Consider the following 27,733-nt stretch of genomic DNA (forward strand, 5'->3'; position numbering starts at 1 on the left):
AAGGTGTTAACTTTCTTGGGTTGATTAGTGATAGAGGCAGAAGAAGGAATAAGGAAAGGGTGCTCCTCACAAATAGAATGCTTCTGAGGGATCGGGACACCAAATATCTTTCTACTACTCTGTGACTCGGCCGTTTTAACATGTCCCAAGTTGGCGCCATTAGAACATGAAACAGACCTCAAACCACCATTGTGAGGATATACATTATCTAAGCTGTCACCCACATCACATCCATCCATGAATTGATTTGCAGACACATTCAAATCCAAACCACCATTGGTCATTCCATTATTGTTTTGGGGCTTAGGTTTTATCCAGGGCAACCCAGCAAAGCACTCCTGGTTTTTTGGTCCTTGAGGGTTGTCAAGACTCCGATGCTTCAAAGCCTCACTGAAAGAACCATTTGTAACATCCCCTTTTGGGCCGTTGTTAAGATAGTTAGAGTTTCCTGATGGAAAATTAAAGGCAGTTTCCTTCGACCCTGAAGAAAAGACTTGGTCAAAATCACGGCTTCTCATCTCAGAACTCGCATCTGCTCTTGGTTGTGTATTAAAATTGAAGACTGGACTCGTCTGAAGTGGCACGGGCTTCTGAACTGAACTGCTACTTCGGTTCTCCCATGATGAAATCCAATGGCTCCAAGGTCTGACAGATTCAGGGTGGTAGCCATGATTCAAGCTTGGAGCATTTGATGCCACACTTGATTCCACATAGCTATCATAGGAAACTTCAGGATTCCTCTGACGAGCTTCCCATTCAAAAGATGCTCTTTCGCCCGACAACTTCCGCTGATCAGTTGAAGGATATCCCAGAGGTTGGCATGCACTGTTTGAAAGACCTTGTACGGAATGGGAAGGCACACATAACTTGTCTCGTGGAACGCTTTTGCCATGACCTATAACCATGCAGCCATAGAAAAACATCAGAGACTTGCAAATAAAAAAAGTTACTGTATCAGAACACAATCCACAAACCAATCAATGAGCAAAAGACATTCAATGTCATCATAAGAACTCTTTGCCAAAACTTCCCCACATAAAAATGGAGCAGAAGGCATAAAACAGTATAGAAACCAAATGAAAATGAAAAATCTCACCTGCTTCAAGAACCATCCAACCATTTTGACTTGTATTTTTATCCAACGACTGGCCCTGAACATTTGCAATGTTTCTTCCATAAAGAGAAGAATACAAGTCCCTGGAAGAAGAAGAGACGGGTACTGATTCTTGGCACTGGAGTGGCTCGTTCAAGTCAGCTAACCCATTTCGATTCTTCATAAACAAAGAAGATCCAGAAGAGTCGTTGAGATGATGAGAAGCACTCCCTCGTTCGAAGAAGAGCTTTTCTTCAACTTCGTCATCTTCTTCTGTTTTGGAATGCTCGTGAGGAGGGAGTTGAAGATCAATCACTGTTCTTCTAACCTTGACAGGCCTAATGTCTAACACCTCCTCCCCGTCCTTTAAACCAGGAGCATTGCAAACTAGAGAGCTGCTACCTTCATCACTCCCCAAAAGAAACCCAGGTAGCTCTCGTTTAATGGCACTTTCCGGTGTACGCTCAGAAAAAGTCATAAGATCAATAAAAGTCTTTCCCTTTATTACTTCATCCATCAAACTCTTCTGTGTTCTATACAAACGATGAAGCTCACAAACCTGCACACAAAAAAAAAAAATGTCAAATCAAATTTAAATAGACACATAAAACCAATAAATAAATAAAAAACATCTTGGAGCAATGATTAGATAAGGAGGTACCTGATTCTTGAAGACGGCTTCGTGTTGAAGCATGGTGTGTTTCAAAAAATCAGAGTAAGAAGAAGAAGAAGAATCTGTAGCAGAAGCTCTGGCATTATGATGAAAATGGTGGCCACCATAAGGCAAGTTGTTTTTTGGGTCTCGAGCATGATGGAACATAGAAAAGGTACAAGAAGTGTTTGAATCTTGAGTTAAATCCCTCCTCATTGAGGAGGAGGGTAAGAAGCTTTCACAATGAACTGTTTCTCCCATTCCTCCATATAAAAACAAAGATATACAATTACTGTATTATTATTATTATTTAGCCAACAGATTTAAAAAAAAAAAAAAAAATCAATTATATACTTAAAAACAGCTATGATCACAAATTCCAAAACAAAAGTCACCGACGACGACATTATCAGATTATATACTAACATTTTTTTTTATCATAGCAATGAAATCAGAAAATAAAACTATAACATCTGAGAGAGCTAAGTTAAGCTCAAAAATAGGTAAAGAAAATTCCCAGAAAATTGGAGCCACCATTAGAGGTGATGAAGCTAAAATCTAAAGCGATCTTTCAAATAAATAAAAAAAAAAAATCTGAAAGGAAAAAAAAAAATCATAAAAGTACGATGAATGAACAGTAAACAACAAAAAAGAAGCAGAGATCGATTTCAGTCAAATGCTTAAAACATAAATCCTCTCTAATCTCAAATTAATGAGAAACTAAGCTTAAGAGAATAATGAATAAGATTAAAAATAATCAAAAATCATAAAGATAAGAGAGAGAGATTTATGATTCACCTGTGAGATGATAACAAAATCGTCTCTAATCTCAATCGCTCATAATAAGAAACAGAGAGAGAAAGATCTTTTTAGTTTCTACACTCACTCCCAAATCGGCGACCAAAAATTATAGTACAAATGAGAGAGAGAGAGAGAGAGAGAGAGAGAGAAATATATATATATATATATATATATAAAAACCCAAAAAAAAATAAAAATGTATTTCCTGGGAAAAATACTAAAAATAAGGAGAAGGAGAGAGAAGAAATCTTAAAGTGGGAGAGCGAAGAGAGAAGAAAGCTCTAGGAGAAAAACAGAGAGAGAATCAGATGATCATCGTCTTCTTCATCGTCGATCCGCTGCTGGGCCAACTCTCTCTCTCTCTCTATATATTTCTCTAGATATCTCTATCTGTCTGTTACTACTCTCTCTTCTGATTCTGATTCTGATTCTGATTCTGATTAAAAAGAGAGAAGAAAGCCTATAAAAACATAAAAATAAAATTAAAAAAAAAAGAATTTAAGAGCTTTTATATTCCATTTTTTTATTATTATTGTCGGATTTGGTGTTTTTCTCATTTCTTTCTGATTTGAGAGTGAAAGAGAGAGAGTAATATAGTTCGGTGTAGAGAGAGAGAAAGAGATCCCATAAAAATAAAAATAAAATAAACGAAACGACGCTTCTTCTATAAACAAACAACAGAAGCATAGAGAGAGAGAGAGACTCGATATATTTTTGTCACCTTCTCTCTTTTTTTTTCTTTTTTTTTTTTTAACGTTTCATTATTACTATTAAAGTGGCTTTTTCTCATGTTTTTTTAATGCAATTCATTATTGTTAAAGGAAAACTAATTAGTGTCCCTGTAATTTTTCATTAGATCATACTATATAGTTTAGTGTATTAAAAAAAATTGACAGTTTAACTTGTTTACTTTTGTGGTAGTTGATTTGTATATCATGAATAATTATATTAGATTTTGTTCCATTTCACACACACTTTAAAATTATAAAAAATAATATCAAATCAGGTTTTAATATGTCGTGTTAATTGTTAATGTTGTTTTCAGTAGCTTCACTATATATATATTTTTTATTAAATGTATCAAAACTCATATAGCTATAGCTAGGATATGGTCGGAATCTTCCATCTTTGACCTAAGAAAAGAAACGTTCAAATAGACTCGGCGAATCAATTTCCAAACTGTGTACGTTACTTTGAGTATTTCAGATTAACATAAAATTTTTATATATTTACCAACCTAAATTTAAAGATATTAAACATAATTTTACCCACTAGATTCTCTCCTTGTGCTTTTTTAACCCTCGGACGTCGTTAATTTTAAAAAAAAAACTAGTAAAAAAAAAGATATTATTTTACTTAAATGTGTTCTTAAAAGGTAATTAAAAATAAAAAAGCATATTTGTACTTACTTTAACAACAGGATGAAAGATGGAACATGTGTAGATCGAGTTTACGTCTCCATTTGTTTGCTAAAACCTAAAGCGCGTTGTTTCATTAATTCGGGTAACATTTTTTTTTCTCCTTTCTACCTTTGCCTTTTACCTTCAACAAAACAAAAAAAAAGTTAATGTGAAGTTTTTTTACCATTTATGTTCAGTTTTAATCCATAACACAATTAGAAAACTGTTTCTGTATATATACGTGCATTAAAAATATATATATAATATCCTCCCATGACTTCTCCTAATTTTATAGTAGACCATCATATATATATATATAATATATTAAAGACATTTTTTTCCATTCATATGTATATATATATTTTTTTTCTTCAGAATATTAAGATCGAGAAGCTTCGTCTTTCTTTCAAACATAACTATACAAAAAGATTCATATATATATTGGCTAATTAATTAAATAGCGTAATTCAGAAAGATTGTTAAATTTGATCTCTATGCTTTGTCTTCATACACACTAAAACAAAGATTAATTATTTTAGTTAACCTCTCTTAAATAGAGTAAAAAGATATATGATCTGATTCGTAACGTAGTCAAAGCTGAAGTTTTAAGCTGAAACTGTAAGCTTTTACGTAATAGTGCAAAGTTGTACATGAAAACTGTATAAAAAAACTGAAAGTAAAACTTTTAATAAAATTTTTGGTAAACTTTTTATGATTGGTAAAAATTCAAAACTGTACAAAGTTTTTATGATTGGTAAAAATTTAAAACTGTACAACTCGTAATATTTTGTTTGTGTTACCAATGACTGCTATAGATAAGTAGAGAACAATGATACCCAAAACCCCAAAAAAAAATCAGCTTAAATTCAAAGAGCATTTATTAAAAAAAAGCTAAGACACTTGATAAAGATTATGACCAAATAATTTACCCTGAATCACAAGTTGATGAGATAACTCAAGTTAATTTCTAAACGAAGCATCATCATCAAATTGTTTAATGTATATAAATTAGGTTAGATTGAAAAAAGCCATGAAAGAGGGTGGTCCCACTGTCGTCGACGCAACTTTGAGGTTCAAGATTTAAAAATAACCTTAACTTTGAAGATAATTACGTTTTTGGGATTGGTTTTGTACACTTTTGTAGTTTTTGTTTCTTCTGTTCGTCTTTTGATTGGTTTAATTTCTCTACTTAAACAAAAATATCATTAACAACAAAGGCTTTGTTTTAAAGATTATTACAAAATTTGCCATTCTTCCTAGGAAGCATAATTTTTCTTACGAATTTCGTTACGTGTCGTAGTTTTGTTGGATTTTGAAGATATCATTCAATACAAGATGTTACATTTGTTTTTTTTTTGTTATATAGTTTTTATATAAATTTATCGACCGATGTATGTAAGTCAACTTGGAATGTTTATGATTATTTAAAACCCACGTACCAGTTGTACAAACCACTGGTGCCCAAAACAAAGATTTTAATAAATTTATTATATACAATAAACATTAACGGTAACGTGTTTATGCATTATTAACACGTTAAGAAACCGTTTGAATTTAATAACCAGGACGACCAAACCTTTTCTAACTTCCAAGTACAAATTTTTATTGTATCTATAACAAATGGAATAATGTTAAATTAAAAAAAAACATTAAGATTGGCTAAGATCTAGCAGTTGAGAAACAAGTAAAGAGATAAAGAAGAATTAAGTGCGTTTTTAGTAAACCACAAGTACAATGATCTGATCAAATCTTTTTCGATGTTTCTGATTAGATCAAAGCAAAGTTACCTACTGCTTTATTAATTAATAGAGTGAACTGAGACCAATACGATTTTTTTTTTCACATCTGCCAAGCATAATAATATGTACTTGGTTATAAAATCATTTTTAAATATATCACTTCTATCTTCTTGCAGCTTTTGTTATTTTCTTCAATTAATGACTTATCACGCATGATGTATTTTTGTTTTTTTATGCTTAGCATCTAGAATGAATTTTTTTTGTTTAAGGGTATTCAATTTATATAAATAAGTGTCCAATCGGCTATTTCTGGATTAAAGACCATTACAATCCCTTTAGGACCTAAACCGAATATAACAAATCAAACAAAACTGATTCGGTTTCCCTTAACCGGTACAAGAAACCCTAATCCCCAAAAGAAAAACTCAGTCGGAGCCGCCGTCTAAGAATTGCGGATACACACCAGAACAGGACCTCCGATGTGTCTGGACGCCGTGAGTCAAACAAAGATGGTGATCCAGGATCCGTTGCCATCCGCCACCGTAGAGCCGTAGTTAAGGAGGAAAAAGATAATTGAGCTTACCTTTGTCGAGGAGATCCAAGCTTAGTTGTGAGAGAGGAATAGCGGTAGAGAGTAGATCTGCAAACCTTCAACGGTGGCTTAGCTCCGTCTTGCCGCAGACGACCTCCCCCATCGAACAACGGCGTAGCGAAACCTCCAGAATCTCCAGTCTTCAGATCTAACCACCATCCTCACTCGTTCCTCGCCGTGAATCTCCTTCTTCTGTTCTGCGTCGCTACACCGACGATGGAGCTCTCACCGACAATGTCTCGCAGAAACTTCTCCCATCCACTGCTCACTTGATTTTAATCTGAGATCTAGCTGATGCAACGGTTTACAGATGAAGAACCATGAGCCATGGGGTCCTTTTCGTCGCCGGAATCAACGGAGAATCCCTCCGACGAAGCACGAGGTTGTGATTAGAAGAGAAGGTTTTTTGAGAGAGAAATCACCGTGAGTGAGATGCACCCGCGCGACTTCTCTCGACTTTTGTTTTTCTTTGTCTTAATAAAATGAAAATTTCTTTACAACTACCAAACTCAATAAAGAAATTTTCAAAGAAATTAAAATAACAATTTCTTTATTGAGTTTGGTAGTTGTAACAGAAATCGTATGTATTTTGGTGTAATGTCAGAACTTTTTTTTACAATCAAGACTTAAAAAATGGTAACCACATGAAAATCACACACAGGTGGCATAATGTTAAAAAGTTGAAAATTTGAGATGAACATGTTTAGTTAAATTGGCTAAAAGTAAAATTTCCACTACATTATGAGTATTTTGCTATATTGGCTAAAAGAGTAAGATGTATATTTTATGGAATTTATTTTCACCTCTTATTTACATATTTTCTCATCTTTTGGTTTTTTCACCGCTTAAAAACCACTACCACTTTTTCTTTATAACTCTAACTTCTTTCTATTTTCTAAATAGCTCTTTGTATAGGTGTTTAGAAATTTGGTCATCAATTTTTTAAAAAGACTAATTTATTTATTTTTGTAAAATTGAATTATTTGATTTTAGCTATTGTTATTATTTTTTTTTTGGGCAAACTTATTATTATTTATCTTACATCCTAAAAACTTCTATAATTGCGATCAAATGTTGTTTAAATGGATGACAAAATTCAAACTTTTCGTAATTGAATTCTACATCCTCAATCTACCGATCATTAGATAGCTTGATTTTGCATTCACACTTTACTGTACTAGTTTTCTCAAAAACATTTGCATTCACATTCTAGTCATGACATGATGTATACAAGTTTTTATACTTTCTTTATCTGAATCTCATTCCGCAGTTTAGGCTAATCATGTACCTTTTTTCAGTAATGTTCTAAATTCTAAACATATACAAACACTTGGGCGAACCACAAATCACATCCCAATAAACGTCAAAATCTTTACAACAAAATAATCATAGACTACAGGATTTTTATTCCATAAATCAAATGGATAGCTTAGACCATCCTCATCACACAACCCCATCAAAAATGTCTTTTATTAATTTTGTTTATTAAATATTAAATTAAAAAATAGAACTAATCAAAATATGACACATTGTTTAAGAGTGTCTTCAGTAGAGTTATTAAGGGGCTGTTATTGGAGATGTGATTTCTAAATTCATATGAAATTGCAAATTCTAGAAATCAAAATACATTGATTTTGAAATAACATGTTTTATCCTTGGATTTGAACCCTTCTATTTTACACTTTCAAATCCATTTAAAACATACTGTAGATTTTGAAATCCAAAAATAAATCATTAAATGAATAACATGGAATTTTAACAAGTATTTGTAAATCATAGAACCAATAACACCTAACTTTGATAAGTATTTTAAAATCAATGATTAAATAACATATGATTTTTGTTTGGATTTCCAAATCCATTAAAATTACAGAACCAAAAACCCCCTCTAAATGTCTTCCTAAAGATATTCTTATTTCCTTTTTTTGATAAGTGTCTTTAATTTAATATTAAAAAATTAGAAAAGACCCTCATTTATAACCAATGAAGGTGCTCTTATAAAAGAGTTTTCAAACCCCCATTCACAACACAAATAAGTGATAATCATAAAATGTAAACGTGTCGACGTGAATTTCAAAAAGTTAAAAAGAGAAGAAAAAAAGTATGATATGAGAAATGATTTTTAATAAACTTTTTAGAAACTGAACTTTGAACTTTTTTTCTTTCTTGAACATCCGTTGTTAGTTATATTATAAAAGGAAATTCAGAGACTTTACATAAGATTACACTATAACAGTATCTCCAACAATCACCTTCATTTTAAGGGGAATAAACTTCGAGACAGATTGTGCAGAATTACTTGTGATGGTTCAAGATCATGATGATTGGCAGGCGTTCTCTATCCTCCTGGATGATTTGCAACGGCTTCGGTCCTCCTTTCCGCTCTTTACTCTGTCGAAGATCCCTCGTTCTTCGAATCTAAAGGCAGATTGTCTCGCTCGAACGTCTACAACTTTATTAGTAGAAATTTGTTTTGTAAACTATTTTCCTTCACCTTGGGCTTCCAATTTTGGAGTCTCTTTCTAATTAATGTGTGGTTGACAAAAAAAAAAAAACCTTCAGAATAAAAGTTAGAGGGTCACTTACTCCAATGGTATACCATCAAATTCATTTTTAAAAGGTTTTATATTTACATTATAGTCCGCAATATTACTAATAATTAGTTATAATGATAAAACTTTCATATATAAATATAAAACATAAAATTCAAAATATTATATCAAACGATATTAATAAACACAAAACATTATATGATAACACAACTAATATATAATTAAAAAAATCACTTGCTATAAAATTACTCAATATGATTATTTTTCATAATGCTCACATATATGATTAATTAGTGTGCCTTAAAAAATTATGATTAATGTTATTTTTGTAAAAAATTTGTTTTTAAATGGTATATCTTTCATATATCAATAATTTCAATTTTAATTTAGTATGTTTTTAATTTATATAGATATCTTTCAAACAATTGAATTTAATAGAATGATTTGTAAGATATATAAATTATAAAGATTTAAATGAAATATGTAAAAGATTTTGATGGTCTCAATAGTGCACCCTAAAATTTGAGGGTTTAAGGGGTTATTGGAATTTAAACTCCTCAAAATTTGAAGGTTTGAAAGGTTGTTGGAGATGCTCTAAGCCTTTATAAGTAGGCATGTCAAGATAGATCCAAACTTAGTACCCCTAAGTAAGTGGGCTTGTACCAAAAATCAAAAAAAAGGTTGACTGATCACTTTTACTAATCCCACAGAAGATCAAACCCTCTCATTCTCAAAGAAAATACTGAGGTAAGAAGGATGACTAATCGCAACATAAGATTGCAGACGACAATCCGAAGTGACGCTTTTTGCAATGAGAGCAGCTCCTTTGTTCGCATAAGGATCTTCAACTATTAACATCCAAAAAATTAACCTACTCAAAGTTTGATGTGTCTGAAGCCTAAGCCCCCATGAGAGTTTGGAAGACACATTCTTTCCCAACTTTGCTAGTGGAATTTCCGGTTGTGCTTAAAGGAGCTCCACCAAAATTGTGCCATTGCACTAGAAAGGTTGGAGCATGTTGTTTTTTGGCAATTTGAAACGCGACATGGCAAAGACTGTCATAGCTAAAGTCACTGATTTCAACAAAATCTCCTTTCCTCTCTTAGATAAGGACCTAGTGTACCAGCCAGAGAGTTTGGCGTTTAACCTATCTTTAATGTAAAGGAGCATTTGAATCTTGGAGCCACTTAAACACTCTGGGAGACCTAGGTAAGTACCTGCTCCTCCCTCATTTTGTATCAGAAGAGTAGTCTTGATTTCTTGTTTGTGGATCTCTAGAATTTCTTCCCGAAGGTCATTGTTTGCCCAGTAACCTTGCCATAAACGTTAAAGATCTTCTGTAACACCAAACTTTGATCTTTGTTGGCCTTACACACAAAGAGGCTATTATCTGCGAATAAAAAATGATTAATTTTAGGACCTCCGTCTTGGAATTGATTACTATGAATGAGTTCAGCCGATTGGGCATAGTTGAGTAAATGAAATAAGCTTTCTCTGCATAGGACATAAAGAAAGAGAGATAGAGGAACTCCTTTTCTGAATCCTCTATGTGGAGTGACTATTCCAAAGGGTTAGTCCTCTATGTGGAGTGACTATTCCAAAGGGTTAATCATTTATCAAAACAGAATACGCGACTTAAGATACACAGAACGTGACCAAATTAATGTATTTTTCATGAAATCCCAAAGCTCCAAGAAGGGATCTTAAGTAGCTCTATTCTAGTATTTCAAAGGCTTTAAACATATCTGATTTCACTGCCATGAATTCTTAAAAATATTCTTATATAAGACCAAACAAAAACTTATTAGCCTCAGATTTACTATTTCTAAAGGATGTAGAATCTTGAAAATTAAGCAGAAGTGCGTATAATTCCATTCTTTCGGAAAGAACTTTGAACTTTTACAATATCATCGCATACATCGCTATTTTCTTTTATATTATGGCAAATAATTAGAATAAAATCATAGAACAAAAACACATTTTTATTTATTAATTACGATTGGTAACAAAATTGTAGAAAACATATCGAGACAAACAACAAAAGAAAAAAGAAATTGTAGAAAAACAAATAAAAACACGTGATCCAGATAAAATTGTTTAACGGGTTTTTTTGAAGTGATTTCATTTTTAGTGTGTGTTTAGTGGGTCTCTATCCGTTCTTCACTCCGCCGAATCTCTCCTCTGTCCTTTTCTTTCTCCCACTCTCTTGTCTCTGTCTCCTCCACCTTTCCTCATATATCTTCGTCCTTTCGATTCATTCTCCTGTTCATATCTCCCATGGAAGCTATGCTACTCAAACCCGCGTTTCCCAATCCCCCAAGCCTCAATCTTGCGACTTCTTCTTTAAGACCCGTCTCGCGATTACTAAACAACTGGAGCGTTAAATCGAGGTTTGCAGTTCCTGGTTCTCTCTCGCTTCGTCTCTCTGCAGCTTCTCCGATCCGGTAATGTTTCTTTCTCTCTTACGACAAAGAGACCCCCTTTTGTTATTGTACGCCATTGATTTAAGGATTCTTAATTTTCGTGTCAACCGGAGATATAAAAGCCCCCGGCTTTTTGTCTTTGCTCTGCTTTGTCTTCTTTGCTCTGGCCTGAGCTGTATACGGTAAAAAAATAAAGTTTTGTACTTGTAACCGTGTTGGCAGGTTTGATGTGTTGTGAGATATGTCGAGGCTCTATTCTCGTTGCAAATCTTTCTAGTGTCTCTTGTTTTCGTATGATTCTTATGTAGTAGAATGATCTACTTATTAATGTGATTTGGCTTTATTTTGTTACAGATACTCGAGAGGGCTACTACGGGTAGATGAGAGTGAGTATTTGACACTTGACAGCATTAGACACTCTTTGATTCGTCAAGAGGACAGCATTATCTTTAATCTTCTTGAACGAGCTCAGTATCGCTACAACCCTGATACGTATGATGAGGATGCTTTTACTATGAAAGGGTTTCAAGGATCTTTGGTTGAGTTTATGGTCAGAGAAACTGAAATGCTCCACGCAAAGGTCGAAAACTTTAATCCAGCAAATCTTCAAATTTAGTTCATAATTTTAGGAAGTCTGTCTCTTTGTTGATGATTTGTTTGCTTGAAGTTAGGTGGACAGGTACAAGAGTCCTGATGAGCATCCTTTTTTCCCACAATGCTTGCCAGAGCCTATCCTTCCCCCGATTCAATATCCACAGGTGAATTTTGGCCTTTAAAGGTTTCATCAGAACGAATTCACATATATACTTGATAGTGTTCACAGTAGATCGTGTATACGTAAACAACTAGACTTAACTCCCCTGAGTAGAAGGATGAGGAACATTTTGTCTTTAGTTAACAAAAAATTTCTCTTCTGTTTTTGCGACTAAATCAGGTTTTGCATCATTGCGCTGATTCGATAAACATCAACAAGAAGGTGTGGAATATGTATTTCAAACACCTTCTTCCCAGACTGGTCAAGCCTGGGGATGATGGTAATTGTGGCTCAGCTGCTCTCTGTGACACAATGTGTTTGCAGGCAAGAAGCTTAGCAAGCATCATCATTACAAATGGCTAAATTAGAAGACTTGAAATTGAAATTAAAAACATCATCATTTGCCTGTATTTGCAGATACTTTCAAAGAGAATTCACTTTGGTAAATTTGTTGCTGAGGCCAAGTTCCGTGAAAATCCTGCTGCCTACGAAACAGCTATCCGAGAACAAGTACTCTCATTTTGTTTCATGCTAAATACCCTTTCTTTATGCAGTATCTGCATCTTCTTTTGTCACAAACTGGTTTGTGTCTTTCCAGGACCGGACACAGCTGATGCGACTTCTAACGTATGAAAATGTTGAAGAAGTAGTCAAGAAGAGAGTTGAGATCAAAGCCAGAATTTTCGGTCAAGACATAACGATCAACGATCCAGAAACTGGAGCTGATCCTTCCTACAAAATCCAACCTAGCTTAGTTGCAAAACTCTATGGAGAAAGGATCATGCCCCTCACAAAGGAAGTCCAAATTGAGTACTTGCTTAGAAGGCTGGATTAATGTTTTCGAAGAAGGAAGCATAACATTTGTATTGATCCTAATTTCCAAAAACCTTGTGTTGACGACACAAGCTAGCGAGTGAAGTTAATTTTTATTACAGATGTAAACTAAAGAATAAAAAGAAATGAACTTGGTTCACAGAATTTGAGTTCCGTACAATGATGTGTACGTTTGTAGCATCAGAGTGCAACTCCTGATTCTCGAACAATCTCGTAAATGCCTATTGCGTTTTCAATAACCAGTAATACGATAATGCACCATTCTAAAAGGTCTGATCGTCGGTTCTGCATCACCAGATGGAGGAAATGAATGTTGTGCTGCAGATGAATAGAGAAAAAAAAGTTATATTAGACAAACAAAAAACATGACTATTGTTTATCAAGAAACAAAATCAACTAGTAAATACCTCTATAAACTTTAGCTTATAGTCTAGATCCCCAAATCTCTGAGTGACCTCGTAATCTTCTCTTAGGTACTCGTATATCTGAGCATATCTAGCCTCTCTCCAAGCAATTTCGGATCTATGAGAACACGAGAACAGATGAGTTTAACTTATACACTACAGACATTGTTTCCACGAGATTTCAGACTTCAGAGTAAGCATACTTCCAAAACTCCGATTTTTATAAGAGTACAGAGATCATAGAAAACAACATAAGAATGTGAAAATGATTTTAATAGAATACCTCTCAAACAAACCAACTTTTAGAATCACGTCGGCTAGATTAGAATTCGCCTTCCCTACAAGTTGGAAGAGCTTTTTCCTGGTCATTGTGAAAGTTCCTGTTTTCTCCATCGCACGGTTTATATCAGCAAACTCTTCCACCAACTTGTCTACCTGAGGTAATTGAAATCTCAAACTTCCAAAATATCATAGACCAGTTTCTTACAGTCTTTCCATACTCTCTCATCTGTGACTCTATGTATAAAACAGACATATACTTGTATCAATTGAGGACACTGAAACGGAACAAGTTACCTGAGAAACAAAGTAATCCAATGCAATACTCTGCCCGAGCACACTCCCAATTATACGGATGCTATTAGTATCCAACGTTCTGAGAACGATGTAGTCAGGGCCACCTTTCATTTCCTCAGTCAACAAAGGCTTCTCCTTCACAGCATAATCTAACACAACAAAAAAGATCAGTTCATTTGCAAAACTTGACATTTAAGGAAGTAAAGCTATGGTTTTAATTACTCTGAAAAAAACTCAAAAGAAGTAGTAAGTAAGACAGGAACACTGACCATCTTTTCTCATATTTGTAAGCAATCCAGAAGAATGTCTACGAACAATGTCAAGATAACGCTCAACGTCGTTGTCATCAATATTAAAAAGAATAGCAGAACCGTATTGAAAAACAATCATGAACCGGCAGTTGCTTACACTCTCCCTCTCATCCAGAGTCTGTGAAAGAAGGTGAACACAAGATCAACACTGAGTTTCTCTTTTCCGGTTTCTAAACCAATATAATAAGGTAATCAATGGAATGTGCAATTCTAATGAGTAAATCAACAAATCTTACATGGATACCAGAAGCAAAATCAGAAAATTTGAGGGCAATAGAATTGGTAGAACGTGAGGTAGGAGGAACAACATTGCATAAGTTGTCAGCTTGCATTCCCTTCAAATCAATACTGCCACACACACACACAAACAAAAAAAACTTGAACTTTCAAACCATCAAGATTCCAAAATCAAAACTTTAACAAGTCCCAATAGTTATTACACTCCAACAATGCAATAGGCCAAAAACATACCTAGTACTGAGAAAATAAGCTTTTATAGGGATCTTCCCTTGTTCATCCTCTTCCTCTGTTCCAAATTCATAGTTTTGATACCCATCATTTGACGCAGAATCAGAGTCGTTGTTGTAAATCGATATCGGAGAAGGGAACGACGACATGTATCGGAAACGAGAAGGTACTACTCCAAGCGCCAGGTGTTTCGATTTCGATACACATGGAGAAGAAATGTCTAGTAGTAGTCTCTTTGAAGAATTGTGAATTTGATTACGAAGGAGCAGAGCTACTGCTCTCCATCTACCCATTCAAATCAATCAAAAATTGATTTTTTTTTTTTTTTCTTTCGCGTCTGCCCCAGAGAAAACCACTCGACTTTGTTGTTAATTTTGATTTCAATTTATATTGGAGATTTTGTCTTCTGATTTCCAAAGATTACGAAGTAGCCTCGGTTCTCGCCGCCGGTGACCACAGTTCCACAATTTAAAACGACAGTGTTTTAGTAAATTTGAAACGATGTCGTCTTTGTAATTTTCTATAAATTGTATTCACATTAACCTCAAAACGACGGCGTGTAAACGAAGAATATTAAGCGACGGCGTTTTGGCCATTTCGTCTCTTTTAACTGGAGGACGAAAAGATTCGCTTCTCCGGCGAGCAATTCAACTCTTTCTTCTCTTCGGTAATGGCGATGTCTTCTGGGACTCTGAGGTTCTCTGCTACCTTAGTATCTCCTTATCATCATCACCATCCTAATCGCCTCTCCTTACCTTCTTCTTCTTCCAAGGTCCGATTTTACTTATAATTCTTACTCTATTATTTTTTCTCTTCCCCGCAATTTGGGATCTGGGGTTTCATTAAAATTCGCGACCCAATGTCCCGATTTCGTGTAATTTGTCGTTAGAAATTAGATTACCAGCTTCGATCTTTCGTTTCTATGATTGTGTGGGTTTAGGAAGAATCTGAAATGCGTCTTTTATAGCTGAACAAATTCATAATGTCTCTCTAGCTCTAGATTTGCTTGTTCGTCGCTCGCTGCTATTTTACGAGCTCTATAAAGTTCATCATTCTAGGTTTTTTGATTTTTACTTTGGCACTTGTAAGTAAATGCTAGTGAAGGCCATATTAGATGTGTTTGGTACTTTTGGTGATAAGGTTCTTTAATCATGTTGGTGGTGGTGCCTTGAATTACTGAGACTGTACTGGTCTACTGTTAGATATATGCAGATGTTACATGGTGCTGTGACCTGAAGTTTTGTTCTTTTGTTACAAAACCCATTTCATTAAGTTTATAGATGAGCTTGATGTTACAGTTGCTTCTTTACCTATAGATGTAGGACTATAATAACTGAGTTTTGAATATGCATCTAGTCTGAAATTACAGTCTCTTGATGTAAATTTTGCAGGTTGATTCCACGGGTTTCATAAGCATTGGAGTAAACAGTTTGGAAGCTCAGAAATTTCCCGGAGTGGCGATCAGCCGTGAAAACACACGTGGTCATGTGAAGGTGCTTGCAAGGAACACAGGAGACTATGAACTAGCACCAAGCCCAGCTGAGCAAGAGATAGAGAGCTTTCTCTTGAACGCCATCAACATGAGTTTCTTTGACCGGTTAAACATAGCTTGGAAAGTAATATTCCCATCGCGAGCTTCAAGAAGAAGCTCCAACGCAAGAATCGCAAAGCAGCGGCTCAAGATGATTCTCTTCTCAGACAGGTGTGACGTTAGTGATGAAGCTAAAAGGAAAATCGTCAACAACATTATCCACGCACTGTCTGATTTCGTAGAGATAGAATCAGAGGATAAAGTTCAGCTGAATGTCTCCACGGACGGTGACCTCGGGACCGTTTACTCAGTCACGGTGCCTGTTAGGAGGGTGAAACCAGAGTACCAAGACGTGGACGAGGCTGGAACTATAACCAACGTGGATTACAAAGATACTCGCGATGGTTCTGTTGATGTCAGGTTTGATTTTTATGTTCCGGAGTGATAAAAGAAGGCTCTCTCTCTCTCTCGGTCTTAGAGTTGTTATTTATTGGATAGTGTCTTTGTCTGTTTTGTGTTGGCTGTTCTTGAAGTTTAGTCTTGAGGGAACAAAAGACAGTTTCATGACACTCCCCATGTATATATATGCAGCTTAACTCTTATAAGTGTTATTCTCATTTTAGTTTTCAAAAATTCTGTCAAGTTAAATCAGATTCAATCAGTATACTTTAACCACAGACTGGATACCTTAAATTCAAACAATGTATGGTTTAGTGGTGTCCATTGCAGAAGTTAAATTGGACTATGAACTAGAGGAGTGTTCAGTTTGAATATTGATCAGTAGATTCTAAGATTTTGATAGACAAATGAATGTCCTAAAGCATTTATACACCTTTCTCCACCCCCTTTTTGTTCCTCATATATATTTTTCAGCCCATTTTTGACGACAGATGACAGCTCCTTGATCCGTGATAAAGGTGCTTTAACGTCGAATTCGTGCTCTTCTAGCATTTCCAATGTCTTTTCGTAGTCATCTAGTGGTTATTGGAGTGTCCTCCCCAATAACATCTACTGCCTTTGTTAAGGCGATAAAAGTCATAGTCAGACCTAATGCAACCCATTCACGAAAATTTCCAAGCGAGTAAAACAATGGACGGAAGTGAGGACGCTGTGGTATTCTATTGTAGAACTCATTCAACTCATACTCTTTCCACGAATCTAACGTCTTGGTAAAAGGTAAAACAATGTCCTCACCTGATCCTGGAAGGAGGCACGTCAACAATGAGAATTGCTTTAATAGTGTATCTACGTGTACCGGCGGTAATAGTTATTATTAGTCGTAAAGATTGCAAGCCTCATATGATTAAATATTTAGCTGAAGGGAAACAAAAGTTCCTGATTGACAACTAATTAATATGTACAATTCTAATAATAATAAGTACTAAAGTCCAATATGAAGAAGAAGAAGACATACCAGTCTCGTTGAGATCTGAGCCGCAGTGCTCTTGTCCTACCCTTCTCCTCTTACCACTGCCACTGGTATCTCTCTCAAGCAACTGTGCATAAACAAAAAAAAAAGCGTCAAACACAAAATAAGGAGAGAGCCATCTCAAAAATATAAATATTGAATAATGATTACGTTACCTTCTCTTCTTCAGTTGGCTCATCATCATCTAATATAAGCAAGCCCCTCTCCTTCATTAGCTCAAGTGTCCTCATTGGCACAACTTGCCAAGTGACTTTAAAAGGTTTGCCCTCTGTTGGAGGTACAGAAACAACATGATACAGAGAGATCGATTAATTCAAGGGATCCAAGTACTGGGCAGATCTATATATGAATCAACAATTAATTAACTAATACCTTCTATTGCACGAGTAATCTCTTTATATCTGCATTCCTCAGCGGAGGAGGAGTGTTCGCTTGTCTGTAAAGTCACACATCAGGTTGGAGTGTTAGATATATGCAAACGACAGAAGTCGAAAAGTATTCAAAATTTCTTAAGTACCAAAATAGATCGAGAAAAAGGGAGGGAAAATCACATCTAAAGATATAGAATCGAAGAATTGAAGGGTTTATTTCTTCTCTTGTATTGTTGAATTGTTTCCCAAGTCGGAGCCTACTTCGATTTCACCTTGATCCTTCTCCATATTCGACATAAACCCTAAAACTGAAAGACACTCGGTAGTTCTTTTCGAAACCTAAAACTCTGCTTGTGTAAAAGAAATAACTTTATATTGACAAAAAAAAAAGGAAAATTTTATATTAATTTTTGGCTACTAAAATAAATATAATCTAGAATAAAAATTTATAAATAAATACCAAAAATATATTTATGAAAGAATATAAAAATTTGTTCATGAAAAACATAAATATTTCTAAATAATAAAATTCAAAAATTAAACAAACAAATTTATAATGAAACACATATATTCATATTGGAACGGCCACAAGAAATCCCTCATGTCTTATAGCTGTTCAATTAGGATCATCTTTTTTTTTTTTTTTTATTATTATTGGGCAATTACTAGGATATCATCTTATATTTGTTTTTTGGGTACAAATTTATCTTTATATTTTAAATAAAATCAAGCTTGACCTAAACTGAATAAGTTGGAGAAAACATGAGGATATTTCAGGATAGTCTTGATAAAGCTAACAGAGTCTTGATTAGGTTATAGAAGTCTTGCATGTTTGGCATGACTCTGATATAGTAAGTGACGTTTATGAGGATTTTGGGATAAAGCTAAACAGAGTATATATATTAGACCATCACTAACGGTCACCCTCTTATTTTGGGGTTTGAAAAAATAAAATATTAATATTTTTATGTAATGAAATTATTGAATTAAATTTTGGTTAAAGAAAAAAGATTAAACCACTCATATAGACTCTTGTTGCGGTTCGAAATTTAGAAATTTAGAAATTTAGAAACATATTCTTATTTCTCCCTCTCATTTTTTTATTTTTAAAATGTTTTAACAGTTACAACTTCACTTAAAAACCTCCATTCGAGGTGTTCACTTAAAAACCTCGATTATGGAAGACATTTTTTCTAAATAGACATTATCTTGATACATTTGTAAATTTGAGACCCATTTTGGTGTATTGATAAATTAAAGTAGTAACAGGCCCATAGTTAGTAAAAGACTTCATAAACGCATTGGAAATCCTAAATCGATGTTTGTTTTCCAACTACCTCCAATTTTTAATTCCCTTCGACAAACTTTGATTAATTATTTACTGTATAAGTAAAACTTTTTGTGAGATTGTTGAATTTGATGGAATAACTAGTTATAACATAAGACTTTTGATCAAACTAATTTTTTTTTCTTTGGACTGTGTATCATCGTGCCAATTTTTTGTTTGTTTGTTAAGTTGTGTTTCTCTTTCTGTAATTTTTCGATCAACAGCAGATTCGTATTATACATTCCAAGACACTTATTTCACTTTATATGATTTGTTTTTAAAAAGTTTTGATAATTCATTTGTTTAATGAATGTTTTACAGGATGGAGGTTCAAACAAACATCGATTTAGGATTTCCAATGCGTTTGTTTTCACTTGCCAAAGCCCAAGAAAAGTATCAATTATCACAGCAAAGTTGATTTTCTCGAAGATGTTGAAATTGCTGTCAGAGAAGAAGTCTGGAACAACATCCGTGAATCTCCTCTTGGGGTAATTGTACGGTTTATTGATAACAAATTCACATGGTCTTCCAAGGTTGTGGAATATCTTCTCCTGAAACAACTTGTTTGTAAGAAGAAATATGAAATTTGGTGTTTATTTGGTGAAAAACCAGCTAGATTCTCTCTATCGGAGTTCGCAGACATCACGACTTTGAACTGTGCAACTTTTCCAGATGATTGTGAGGGGTATGAAGAGACAAAGCTGCATAAAGATTTGTGGAAAAAGATGAAAATCAAAGGGAAGATGAATCCTTGCAAAAATGATTTGAGAAAGGTGTGTAAAGATGTTGCTACATGGACGTCAGATGAAGACAAGACTAGGTTTGCATATTTGTCTATAGTATCTGTCATCTTGGGATACGATGATAAAAACCGGCTTAGTTCTCAAACAGCTCGCATGGTTTTTGATAAGCCAAAGTTTGAAAACTATCCTTGGGGCAGAAAGGTTTTCAAGCAGCTGATTGAGTCTGTGAAACGTCTAGATTATACGGCACAACCATACACAATACACGGGTTTATACAAGCCCTTCAAATATGGGCTTACACTGTTTTTCCTGCTCTCGGGGCGAAGATTGGTCGTCCATCAAACGTTAATGGTCCTCCTATTCTGAAGTTCAAAGGTTCAAAGGGCAAAAGTAACATTGATATCCATACCACCGTAGTTGAAGATGAGGTATATATAATGTAACTTTTGTTTCACATTGGTCCTTATCTAATTTGTCTTACCTTAGAGAAATATTAATCTTGTATTTTCTTTGAATTGCAGAGTAACATACAAAAACTTGTAATCAATAATTTGGAATCCGCTGTTTTGGAGGATATAGTTGTTGACAAAAAGATTCATGCTCTAGTTGAAGCAATATGCAAAAAAGGAGGTTTAGGAGCTGTTACTTGTGTGAAAGATGGTTTGAACAACATCCAATTGGAAGAGAACATAGTGGAAGATTTAGGTGTAAAGGGTGAAGAGGATAAAGAAAAAGATGGCGATACAAAGATATCACTAAAACAAAAAAGAGAAGAGAATACAGTAGGTATGAAGGAAAAGGAAAAGTTGGATTCAAGAGCATCAATTTCTTCTATTGAAACTATTGAAGCGATGCAGCTGAGGATCGAGCAGAAAGCAAAAAAAATTGAGGTGCTTGAGACTCAAATAGAGGCTATGAAAAACCAGCTGCAATTCGTGGACCTGATGCGCTTAAGAGTTGATTTTGTCGAGAAAGAAGTCATGTTATTAAGTGAGAAGTGCAAGACTAATGAGGTAAATTTTACATGCCTTATGTTTGAATTTTTCATGAATTAAGTAATTTTGTATTTATTTTCATTGTTTTTGTGTAGGTTTTAAAAGAATACAAGCTAAAAGATTTTAGTGACGAAGAAATGCCTTTGGATGAATTACAGGCTAACTTAAATGCAGTAAATGCCACAAGACCAAAAATGGTGGATTCGGATGAAGAGAGTACAGTGGATGGAAAATACCCGACGAGAGAAGTATATAATGACCAGCCGCAACAATCTTCACCGGTAAAGATATTTCAACCCACTCCTTCAAATATAGAGAACTTTAAGCAGAAAAAATTAGCAAGACTCTGAAGATTATGGAAACGGACCATGATACTAACATTGCCCGAGAGAAGAGCAAAAGAGAGACAAAGCCGGGGCCATCTCTACTAACTCCATATCGAAGTACTAAACCTATTGTAGGTAACATAAAAAAAGAAAAGGAGTCAATGGTGCTTGTTGGACGTGGATATGATCCATTCACACAAGTGGATGTGCACAAAATTAAAGTCTTAGATGATTGGTTACGACTGGATGAGTAAGTTGTTTGTCCATGACTGTCATGTTATTAACGTAGCGATAAATTGATTTTTTCTCTTCTTTTAATCACTAAAAATTTGTTTTATTGCAGACAATACCCTATCGGCTCCCAACAAACTGGCTTAGAGTTTTTTAATATTCTGCGAACTCCTCAAAAGTGGCTAAATGAAGAGGTCATTATAACATTCGATCATATATGTTCCAATTGTTTTACATTGTCCTTTTTATTCTAACTCATCATGTCATTTTGTGAAACAGCATATTAATAGCGCCATGAATTTGTTGCGATTGAGATTTATGAAGAATCCAAAAGTGTTTAGAAGTGAGAGGATTGCTTTTACGGATGCTTATTTCTCAGCAATTTGGTCAAAAAGTTACAAAGAGTTTCTAGAATCAAAAACAGTACCCATTTTCCCTAACAGAGCATTTGAATATGTTAGCGGGGAGTTACCTGAATTTGCTAAAATAAGAAAGAAGTGGAGGACAGAGGTGGATGATATTTATGGTGTTCTCCATGTCAATCAAGACCATTGGGTAGGGCTGTTCATTTCTATCCCAAATCGCTCAGTTGATGTCTTTGATTGTGGGTGGAAAGCTAGTAAGAATGATGATATTTTCACAGCGGTGAAGCCAATAGCTCATATGCTACCACATTTACTTCGAGCAGTAGCACCATCAACAGAAAAGACAAAAATGAGTGTCGAACAGTACAAAATTCGGCGGCCGCGGACTAGGATTCCCCAAATGGAAAAAGTAGGTGACTGTGGAATTTATGCCATCAAGTTTGTTGAATGTCATGCATTAAGTGCTGAGTTTACTACGTCTTTATCTGATGTAAGCATCAAGATGGTGAGAGAGAAGCTTGCAGCCGAGATTTTTGACGAGACGGAACAACATGGACGAACAGTTGCTAAGCCATGTTGATTGATATTTCTCTTTTTCGGTTATCTGCTACCTGTTATTGATTTATATTTGTTCTCTGGCTTATGTTGGGACTAGCAAGAGTAAAAGGAAAACAGATTCAGTTTACAGGATATTATATTATATTACATTGCTTTAGTTTAGAACCTCGTATACATGCATGCACAAAAATATTTTAAAACAGCTTTTAGATATGTTGCTTTCTTGCACAACAAGCTACCCCATCTCATACTTTCGCTTTTCTGTTATCTGCACGTTGTTATTCATTTTGGGAGGATTAACACATGATACATACAACAACAACGCTAAAGCTTAAAGGAATGAATCAATAACAAAATTCACAGAATCAATAACATGCTAATTCAGTTTAACCAATTTAACGACAGTCACAAAAACTTTAACAACATGCGTATTCAAATCCTATATTCAAAAGTCAACATCATATATTAAAGAAAAATCTGGCTAACGTATTATAGCAAAGATAAAAATAATCAAATGTTAGTGCAAGTTGCACGATTGTGTCCTGCGGTCTTACATTCTGAACATGTATGGTGCTTGCGCAACTTCTGGGGTGATGGCTCTTGAGACAGTTTCCTTTTTTTGAGTGGTGGTTGTTTACCCATCGCCTTTTCAAGTGCAGAAAGGTATCTTGACTTCTTTGGTCTACCTGCACCACGTCTTTTTCTTGGTGGAAGACATCTTGTATTTGTTATATCTAGAGGAGACTCCAACTCAACATCATCTGGATTAATAGACTCAACATATGCATAGTACAAATATTTTTTGGTGTAGTAAGGATGTACAAGTGTTTCTTCAGATAGATTTTGTCTCTTCGTAGCAGCAGCAAGAGCATGTTCACATGGAATCTTATCAATATCGTAAACGCGACAAGTGCAACACATCTACAACAAGTGAGAAAAATGAGTTTTAGCATATTAACACAAACATTATATGAATAGAAAATTAAAAATGTACCTGTCGTAGATCAACGACACAACCAAGTTCACCGCCAGTGACATGGCTAAGATGTGCATCAATGTGTTGCACATAAAGAGTATTGGCAATATCACTTCTTTTTTTCAAAATCTTTTCAACTTTAGGTGTGAAAAGAGTTGGTAGAGACATTGCGCGTTCCCGACGTCTCATAAACCACTTTGAAATCAACTTTCTCAACTCTTCTAACAAGCAAGCGATAGGATATCCACGCGCGTTTAAAAGAACTTTCTTCATAGACTCAGCAATGTTGCTTGTCAATATGCCATACCTGTTTCCTGGAAAATTTGCTCGAGACCATAGACGCACATCAACGTTCTCCAAATACATCGCAAGATCAGGCTTTTCAATTCGAATCTCGTTAAATATCGTAGTGAACTCTGAAACCCTATACGCTTTTATGGCTTTTCTAACCAAGATCAATGTACTCCTCTCTTTGTACTTCTTCAGAAGATTTTGATAGAGATGATAAGTACATATTCCCCTATGAGCTAGTGGGAACACCTTCCTAATCGTTTTACCAATGGATTTGTGTCGATCAGAAATAATAACTAGCTCATGATGGTCGGGGCATATTTTACGTAACTGAGTTAGAAACCATTCCCATGAAACATCATTCTCATAATCTACAATTCCGAAAGCTATGGGGAATATCTTACCATTTCCATCCTGCCCAACAGCTACAAGCAAAACACCCAAGAACTTTCCTTTCAAATGAGTACCATCCACCACAATCACATTTCTTATAAACTGAAAACCATTGATACATGCACCAAATGCAATGAATAAGAACTTAAATTTGTCTTCTTCATCACATTCAAGTTTGGTAATTGTACCTGGATTTGCTGCCTTAATCCTATGCAGAAAAGTAGGCAAATCTGCATACCCACTCTCCCATGTACCTTGTACCATCTCACGTGCATGCACTAATGCTTTGTATGCCTTCCAATAATCAATCTCAATACCGTACATTGCTTTCATCACATCCATGATGTGCATAGGTCTTATTCCTACACCAATTTTTCCAAATTTTACCAAATACAACTCTCCAAAACATTTTGATGTTGCTTGTCGATGACGAGAACACCTTTTCGTCACAGGACATGTATGAATATCTATGTACTTGCGTACCTTAAATTGAGAAGATCTTCTAATTGTTGATGCGCGGATCCTCCAAGAACAACCAGGGACATAATATTTCAGCACTAGCAAGGTTTTTGTCGACTTGATGGTTGTATAATCAAAATTCTGAAAAATTGTGATCATACGCAACTTAAATTGCAACTCTGCCTTACTACCATGTATTTGCCCAATCCTAATACGCTCAAGAGTTTGTGAAGTAGTGTCAAGACCTTCTACACCTCGAATCATTTGCTTCTCAATTTTTCCACTAAAAGACATATCATCAATTGAAAAAATCTCATCTCCACCACAACCAACAAGTATACCACTTTGGACCTCTTCTTCACTAACATTGTATTGTAAACAACTTTCGACTTCCTCTTCACCAAATCCATCAAGAGTACCACTTTTTTCCTCATCTACACAATATCCATCAAGAGTTCCACTTTTTTCCTCATCTATACAATATCCATCAAGGGTTCCACTTTTTTCCTCATCTTCACCACCCTCATCAATGGTGCCACTTGTTTCATCAATGTTATTATCCTGTAAAATAAGAGTATTTGATTAGTAAAGTGAATCAAAGGATTATGGAGTATAAAAAAAATGCAAAGATTTTACCAAAAATGTGTAGACTTTAAGTAAAGTCTATGAATTTCCGCAGACTAATTATAAGTCTGTCAAATATATTTTTGAAGTCTGCCAAAAATACATAGACTTTAAGCAAAGTCTATGAGTTTCCGCACACTAATTATAACTCTGTCAAACATATTTTTGAAGTCTGCCAAAAATACATAGACTTATGCAAAGTCTATGAATCTTAGCAGACTAACTATAAGTCTAATTTTTTTTTTTCAATCTGCCAAAAATGCGAAGACTTTACCGAAGTCTATAAATCTCCGCAGACTAACTATAAGTCTGAATTTTTTTTTTAATCTGCCAAAAATGCGAAGATTTTACTGAAGTTTATAAATCTCCGCAGACTAACTATAAGTCTGACAAATATTTTTTTTTAATCTGCCAAAAATGCGAAGACTTTACCGAAGTTTATGAATCTCCGCAGACTAACTATAAGTCTAACAAATATATTTTTGCAGTCTGCCAAAGAGACGTAGACTTTATGCAAAATCTATGAATCTCCGCAGACTAACTATAAGTCTCACAAAAATATTTTTGAAATCTGCCAAAATGCGAAGATTTTACTGAAGTCTATAAATCTATGCAGACTAACTATAAGTCTAACAAATATATTTTTGAAGTCTGCCAAAAATGCGTAGACTTAATGCAAAGTCTATGAATTTTCGCAAACTAATTATAAGTCTAACAAATATATTTTTGAAGTCTATCAAAAATGCATAGACTTTACCGAAATCTACCAAAAATGCCAAAACTTTACCAAAGTCTATCAAAAATCGCAGACTAACTATAAGTCTAAGAAACATATTTTTGAAGTCTATTAAAAAAGCGTAGACTTTACCGAAGTCTATGAAACTCCGCAGACTTTACACAAGTTCGTTTTCATGAAGTCCACCAAAACATGGCAGACTGATTAGGCTTTTCATATTCCACATCAATAAGAAATCTAAAAGAAGAGTTACCTCCATCTCCATGATAGTTGAATACTGGAGACTAAGGGTGCAATTTTGTTTGTTAATCACCATTAGTTGTATTTAAACATCCTACAAACAAAAAGCTTATTAATAAAAAGAAACTTGTACAATATGAAATATAAAACTTAATCATAATCAATCTAATTTGTAATACAAACAAAAAATAACTTACAGTTTCCACTTCAATGATTTTCAAATTGTCAGATTTAAGAAGTCAAAGATATTAGATTAACCAGTGCTTTTGATAGACTTATTATTGTAGAAGATAAACAGTAGATATAGCCATGGTTGGTAGGTTGAAGATGAGTGACTAACGATTCATCTTTTTTTTTTTTTAATATTTCCTTTTTCATTTAATTCTCTTATTAAATTATTTCCTTTATTAATTCTAAATTTAAATTTTCGTTTTACTAATATTTCCATTTTTAGATTTTGTTTTCAAATTATATTCTGAACATTGAATATTTAATTTTATGTGAGATTTTTACAATATTTATGTAGTTAAGAAGGAAAATGAATAATATGTGGAGGGATAATATGGTAAAATTGTGCTCTACAAATCTTTAAAATCTAGATAGGTTATTTTGGTTGTTTCTAATAAATTATAGGTTATTATAGCATAACTCCCTTTAAAAAACCCCAAAATTAGCAAACAAAAACTTCAAGTTAACAAAAAGGCCTCATAACTAATAAAAAAAAACCTCATAATTAATTAAAAAATGGCCAAAAATTAGCTAAAGATCCACAAAATTAGCAAAAAAAGTCCACAATATTAGCAAAAATATCTCATACATACCTAGCAAAAAATTCTCATCATTAGCTAAAAATCCTCCAAATTTTATTAATATTATGAAGGTCTCATAATTAGCGAAGCAGAAATTAGCAGTGTTTAACTTCCTAAAAAAGGCCCCAATTTTTTTTTGTTCGTATTTGATGTTATAGATAAAAACATTCAAAGTAGTATGGACAATACATAGTTGGCCCATAAGCCCATGAACACGTTTGTGAGCGGAACCCGAATTTTGAAATTGCACAGGTGTTCTCTTGTTCAATCAATCGCCTCCAAAATTTGAAACTTTGGGATTTTGAAAAATCAGGGGTTCTTCTAGAGTGGCTTGTTAGATTTATGATTCGTTCTGCTTGAGATTTTCTTGAGAGGAAGTGGGATTTGGGTATTTCTGGGTTTTTGAAACATGAGCCGAGGAGATCCACTTCAATTTGAAAACCCTATAGAGGATGCGGTTTCGAGGCTCAGATTCTCACCAGAATCAAACAATCTCCTCGTTGCTTCTTGGGATTCCGTAAGTTTCCTTTTATTTCTCTTTCTCGGATCTCTTAATCGAGAGACACTGACGAAAATGTTGTTGATTTTGTGTAGTATCTGAGATTGTATAATGTGGAGAGCTCTTCGCTTAGTCTAGAGTTGTACTCTCAAGCTGCTCTTCTTGATTGCTGTTTCGAGGATGATTCAACTTCGTTTTCCTCTGGCTCCGATGGATTCATCCGAAGGTTT

At 34.5% G+C, this 27,733-nt stretch overlaps 7 protein-coding genes and 1 long non-coding RNA gene across 9 annotated transcripts in view; 4 read left to right on the plus strand and 4 right to left on the minus strand.

Moving 5' to 3' along the window:
• LOC104750769 overlaps positions 1 to 2,737 on the minus strand; it is a 4,784-nt gene extending 2,047 nt beyond the window's left edge. The window contains exons 1-4 of one of the 2 annotated variants that reach the window (XM_010472617.2): positions 2,544 to 2,737; positions 1,755 to 2,008; positions 1,097 to 1,652; positions 387 to 895 (exon numbers count right to left, since the gene is read on the minus strand). In XM_010472617.2, coding sequence (XP_010470919.1) covers positions 387 to 895; positions 1,097 to 1,652; positions 1,755 to 2,006 — 1,317 coding nt within the window. In that variant the 5' untranslated portion in view covers positions 2,007 to 2,008; positions 2,544 to 2,737. Of the gene's footprint in view, positions 1 to 244; positions 896 to 1,096; positions 1,653 to 1,754; positions 2,009 to 2,543 lie in introns of both variants that reach the window. The other variant, XM_010472618.2, reaches the window with a different exon arrangement.
• LOC104750771 (chorismate mutase 3, chloroplastic) lies at positions 10,951 to 12,984 on the plus strand. The gene is made up of 6 exons (XM_010472620.2): positions 10,951 to 11,273; positions 11,607 to 11,832; positions 11,924 to 12,010; positions 12,187 to 12,330; positions 12,424 to 12,516; positions 12,605 to 12,984. The coding sequence occupies exons 1-6, from the start codon at positions 11,107 to 11,109 to the stop codon at positions 12,839 to 12,841; spliced, it is 954 nt and encodes a 317-aa protein (XP_010470922.1). The 5' UTR covers positions 10,951 to 11,106; the 3' UTR covers positions 12,842 to 12,984.
• On the minus strand, positions 12,988 to 15,004 carry LOC104750770. Its single transcript, XM_010472619.2, has 7 exons — positions 14,603 to 15,004; positions 14,368 to 14,479; positions 14,090 to 14,249; positions 13,821 to 13,969; positions 13,528 to 13,679; positions 13,248 to 13,362; positions 12,988 to 13,158 (listed from the first exon to the last, which is right to left on the minus strand). Exons 1-7 carry the CDS (start codon positions 14,890 to 14,892, stop codon positions 13,021 to 13,023), a joined length of 1,116 nt encoding a protein of 371 aa, XP_010470921.1. The 5' UTR covers positions 14,893 to 15,004; the 3' UTR covers positions 12,988 to 13,020.
• LOC104750772 (cell division topological specificity factor homolog, chloroplastic) lies at positions 15,189 to 16,772 on the plus strand. Its single transcript, XM_010472621.2, has 2 exons — positions 15,189 to 15,371; positions 15,991 to 16,772. The coding sequence occupies exons 1-2, from the start codon at positions 15,270 to 15,272 to the stop codon at positions 16,573 to 16,575; spliced, it is 687 nt and encodes a 228-aa protein (XP_010470923.1). The 5' UTR covers positions 15,189 to 15,269; the 3' UTR covers positions 16,576 to 16,772.
• LOC104750773 (DUF724 domain-containing protein 4-like) lies at positions 17,009 to 18,239 on the minus strand. Its single transcript, XM_010472622.1, has 5 exons — positions 18,111 to 18,239; positions 17,932 to 17,995; positions 17,715 to 17,827; positions 17,545 to 17,626; positions 17,009 to 17,330 (listed from the first exon to the last, which is right to left on the minus strand). The coding sequence occupies exons 3-5, from the start codon at positions 17,787 to 17,789 to the stop codon at positions 17,101 to 17,103; spliced, it is 387 nt and encodes a 128-aa protein (XP_010470924.1). The 5' UTR covers positions 17,790 to 17,827; positions 17,932 to 17,995; positions 18,111 to 18,239; the 3' UTR covers positions 17,009 to 17,100.
• On the plus strand, positions 20,668 to 22,539 carry LOC104750774. Its single transcript, XR_002035913.1, has 3 exons — positions 20,668 to 21,014; positions 21,092 to 21,747; positions 21,833 to 22,539. It is a non-coding gene; the product is annotated as an uncharacterized LOC104750774 (long non-coding RNA).
• On the minus strand, positions 22,987 to 26,220 carry LOC104753717. Its single transcript, XM_010475927.1, has 3 exons — positions 26,209 to 26,220; positions 23,471 to 25,156; positions 22,987 to 23,397 (listed from the first exon to the last, which is right to left on the minus strand). The coding sequence occupies exons 1-3, from the start codon at positions 26,218 to 26,220 to the stop codon at positions 22,987 to 22,989; spliced, it is 2,109 nt and encodes a 702-aa protein (XP_010474229.1).
• LOC104750775 (mitotic checkpoint protein BUB3.3-like) overlaps positions 27,291 to 27,733 on the plus strand; it is a 3,092-nt gene continuing 2,649 nt past the window's right edge. Inside the window, exons 1-2 of the mRNA XM_010472624.2 lie at positions 27,291 to 27,521; positions 27,599 to 27,729. Of these exons, the coding sequence (XP_010470926.1) occupies positions 27,414 to 27,521; positions 27,599 to 27,729 (239 nt within the window). The 5' untranslated portion in view covers positions 27,291 to 27,413. The remainder of the gene's footprint in view (positions 27,522 to 27,598; positions 27,730 to 27,733) is intronic.

Source organism: Camelina sativa, chromosome 16, assembly GCF_000633955.1.
Source record: "Camelina sativa cultivar DH55 chromosome 16, Cs, whole genome shotgun sequence".
Taxonomy (NCBI): domain Eukaryota; kingdom Viridiplantae; phylum Streptophyta; class Magnoliopsida; order Brassicales; family Brassicaceae; genus Camelina; species Camelina sativa.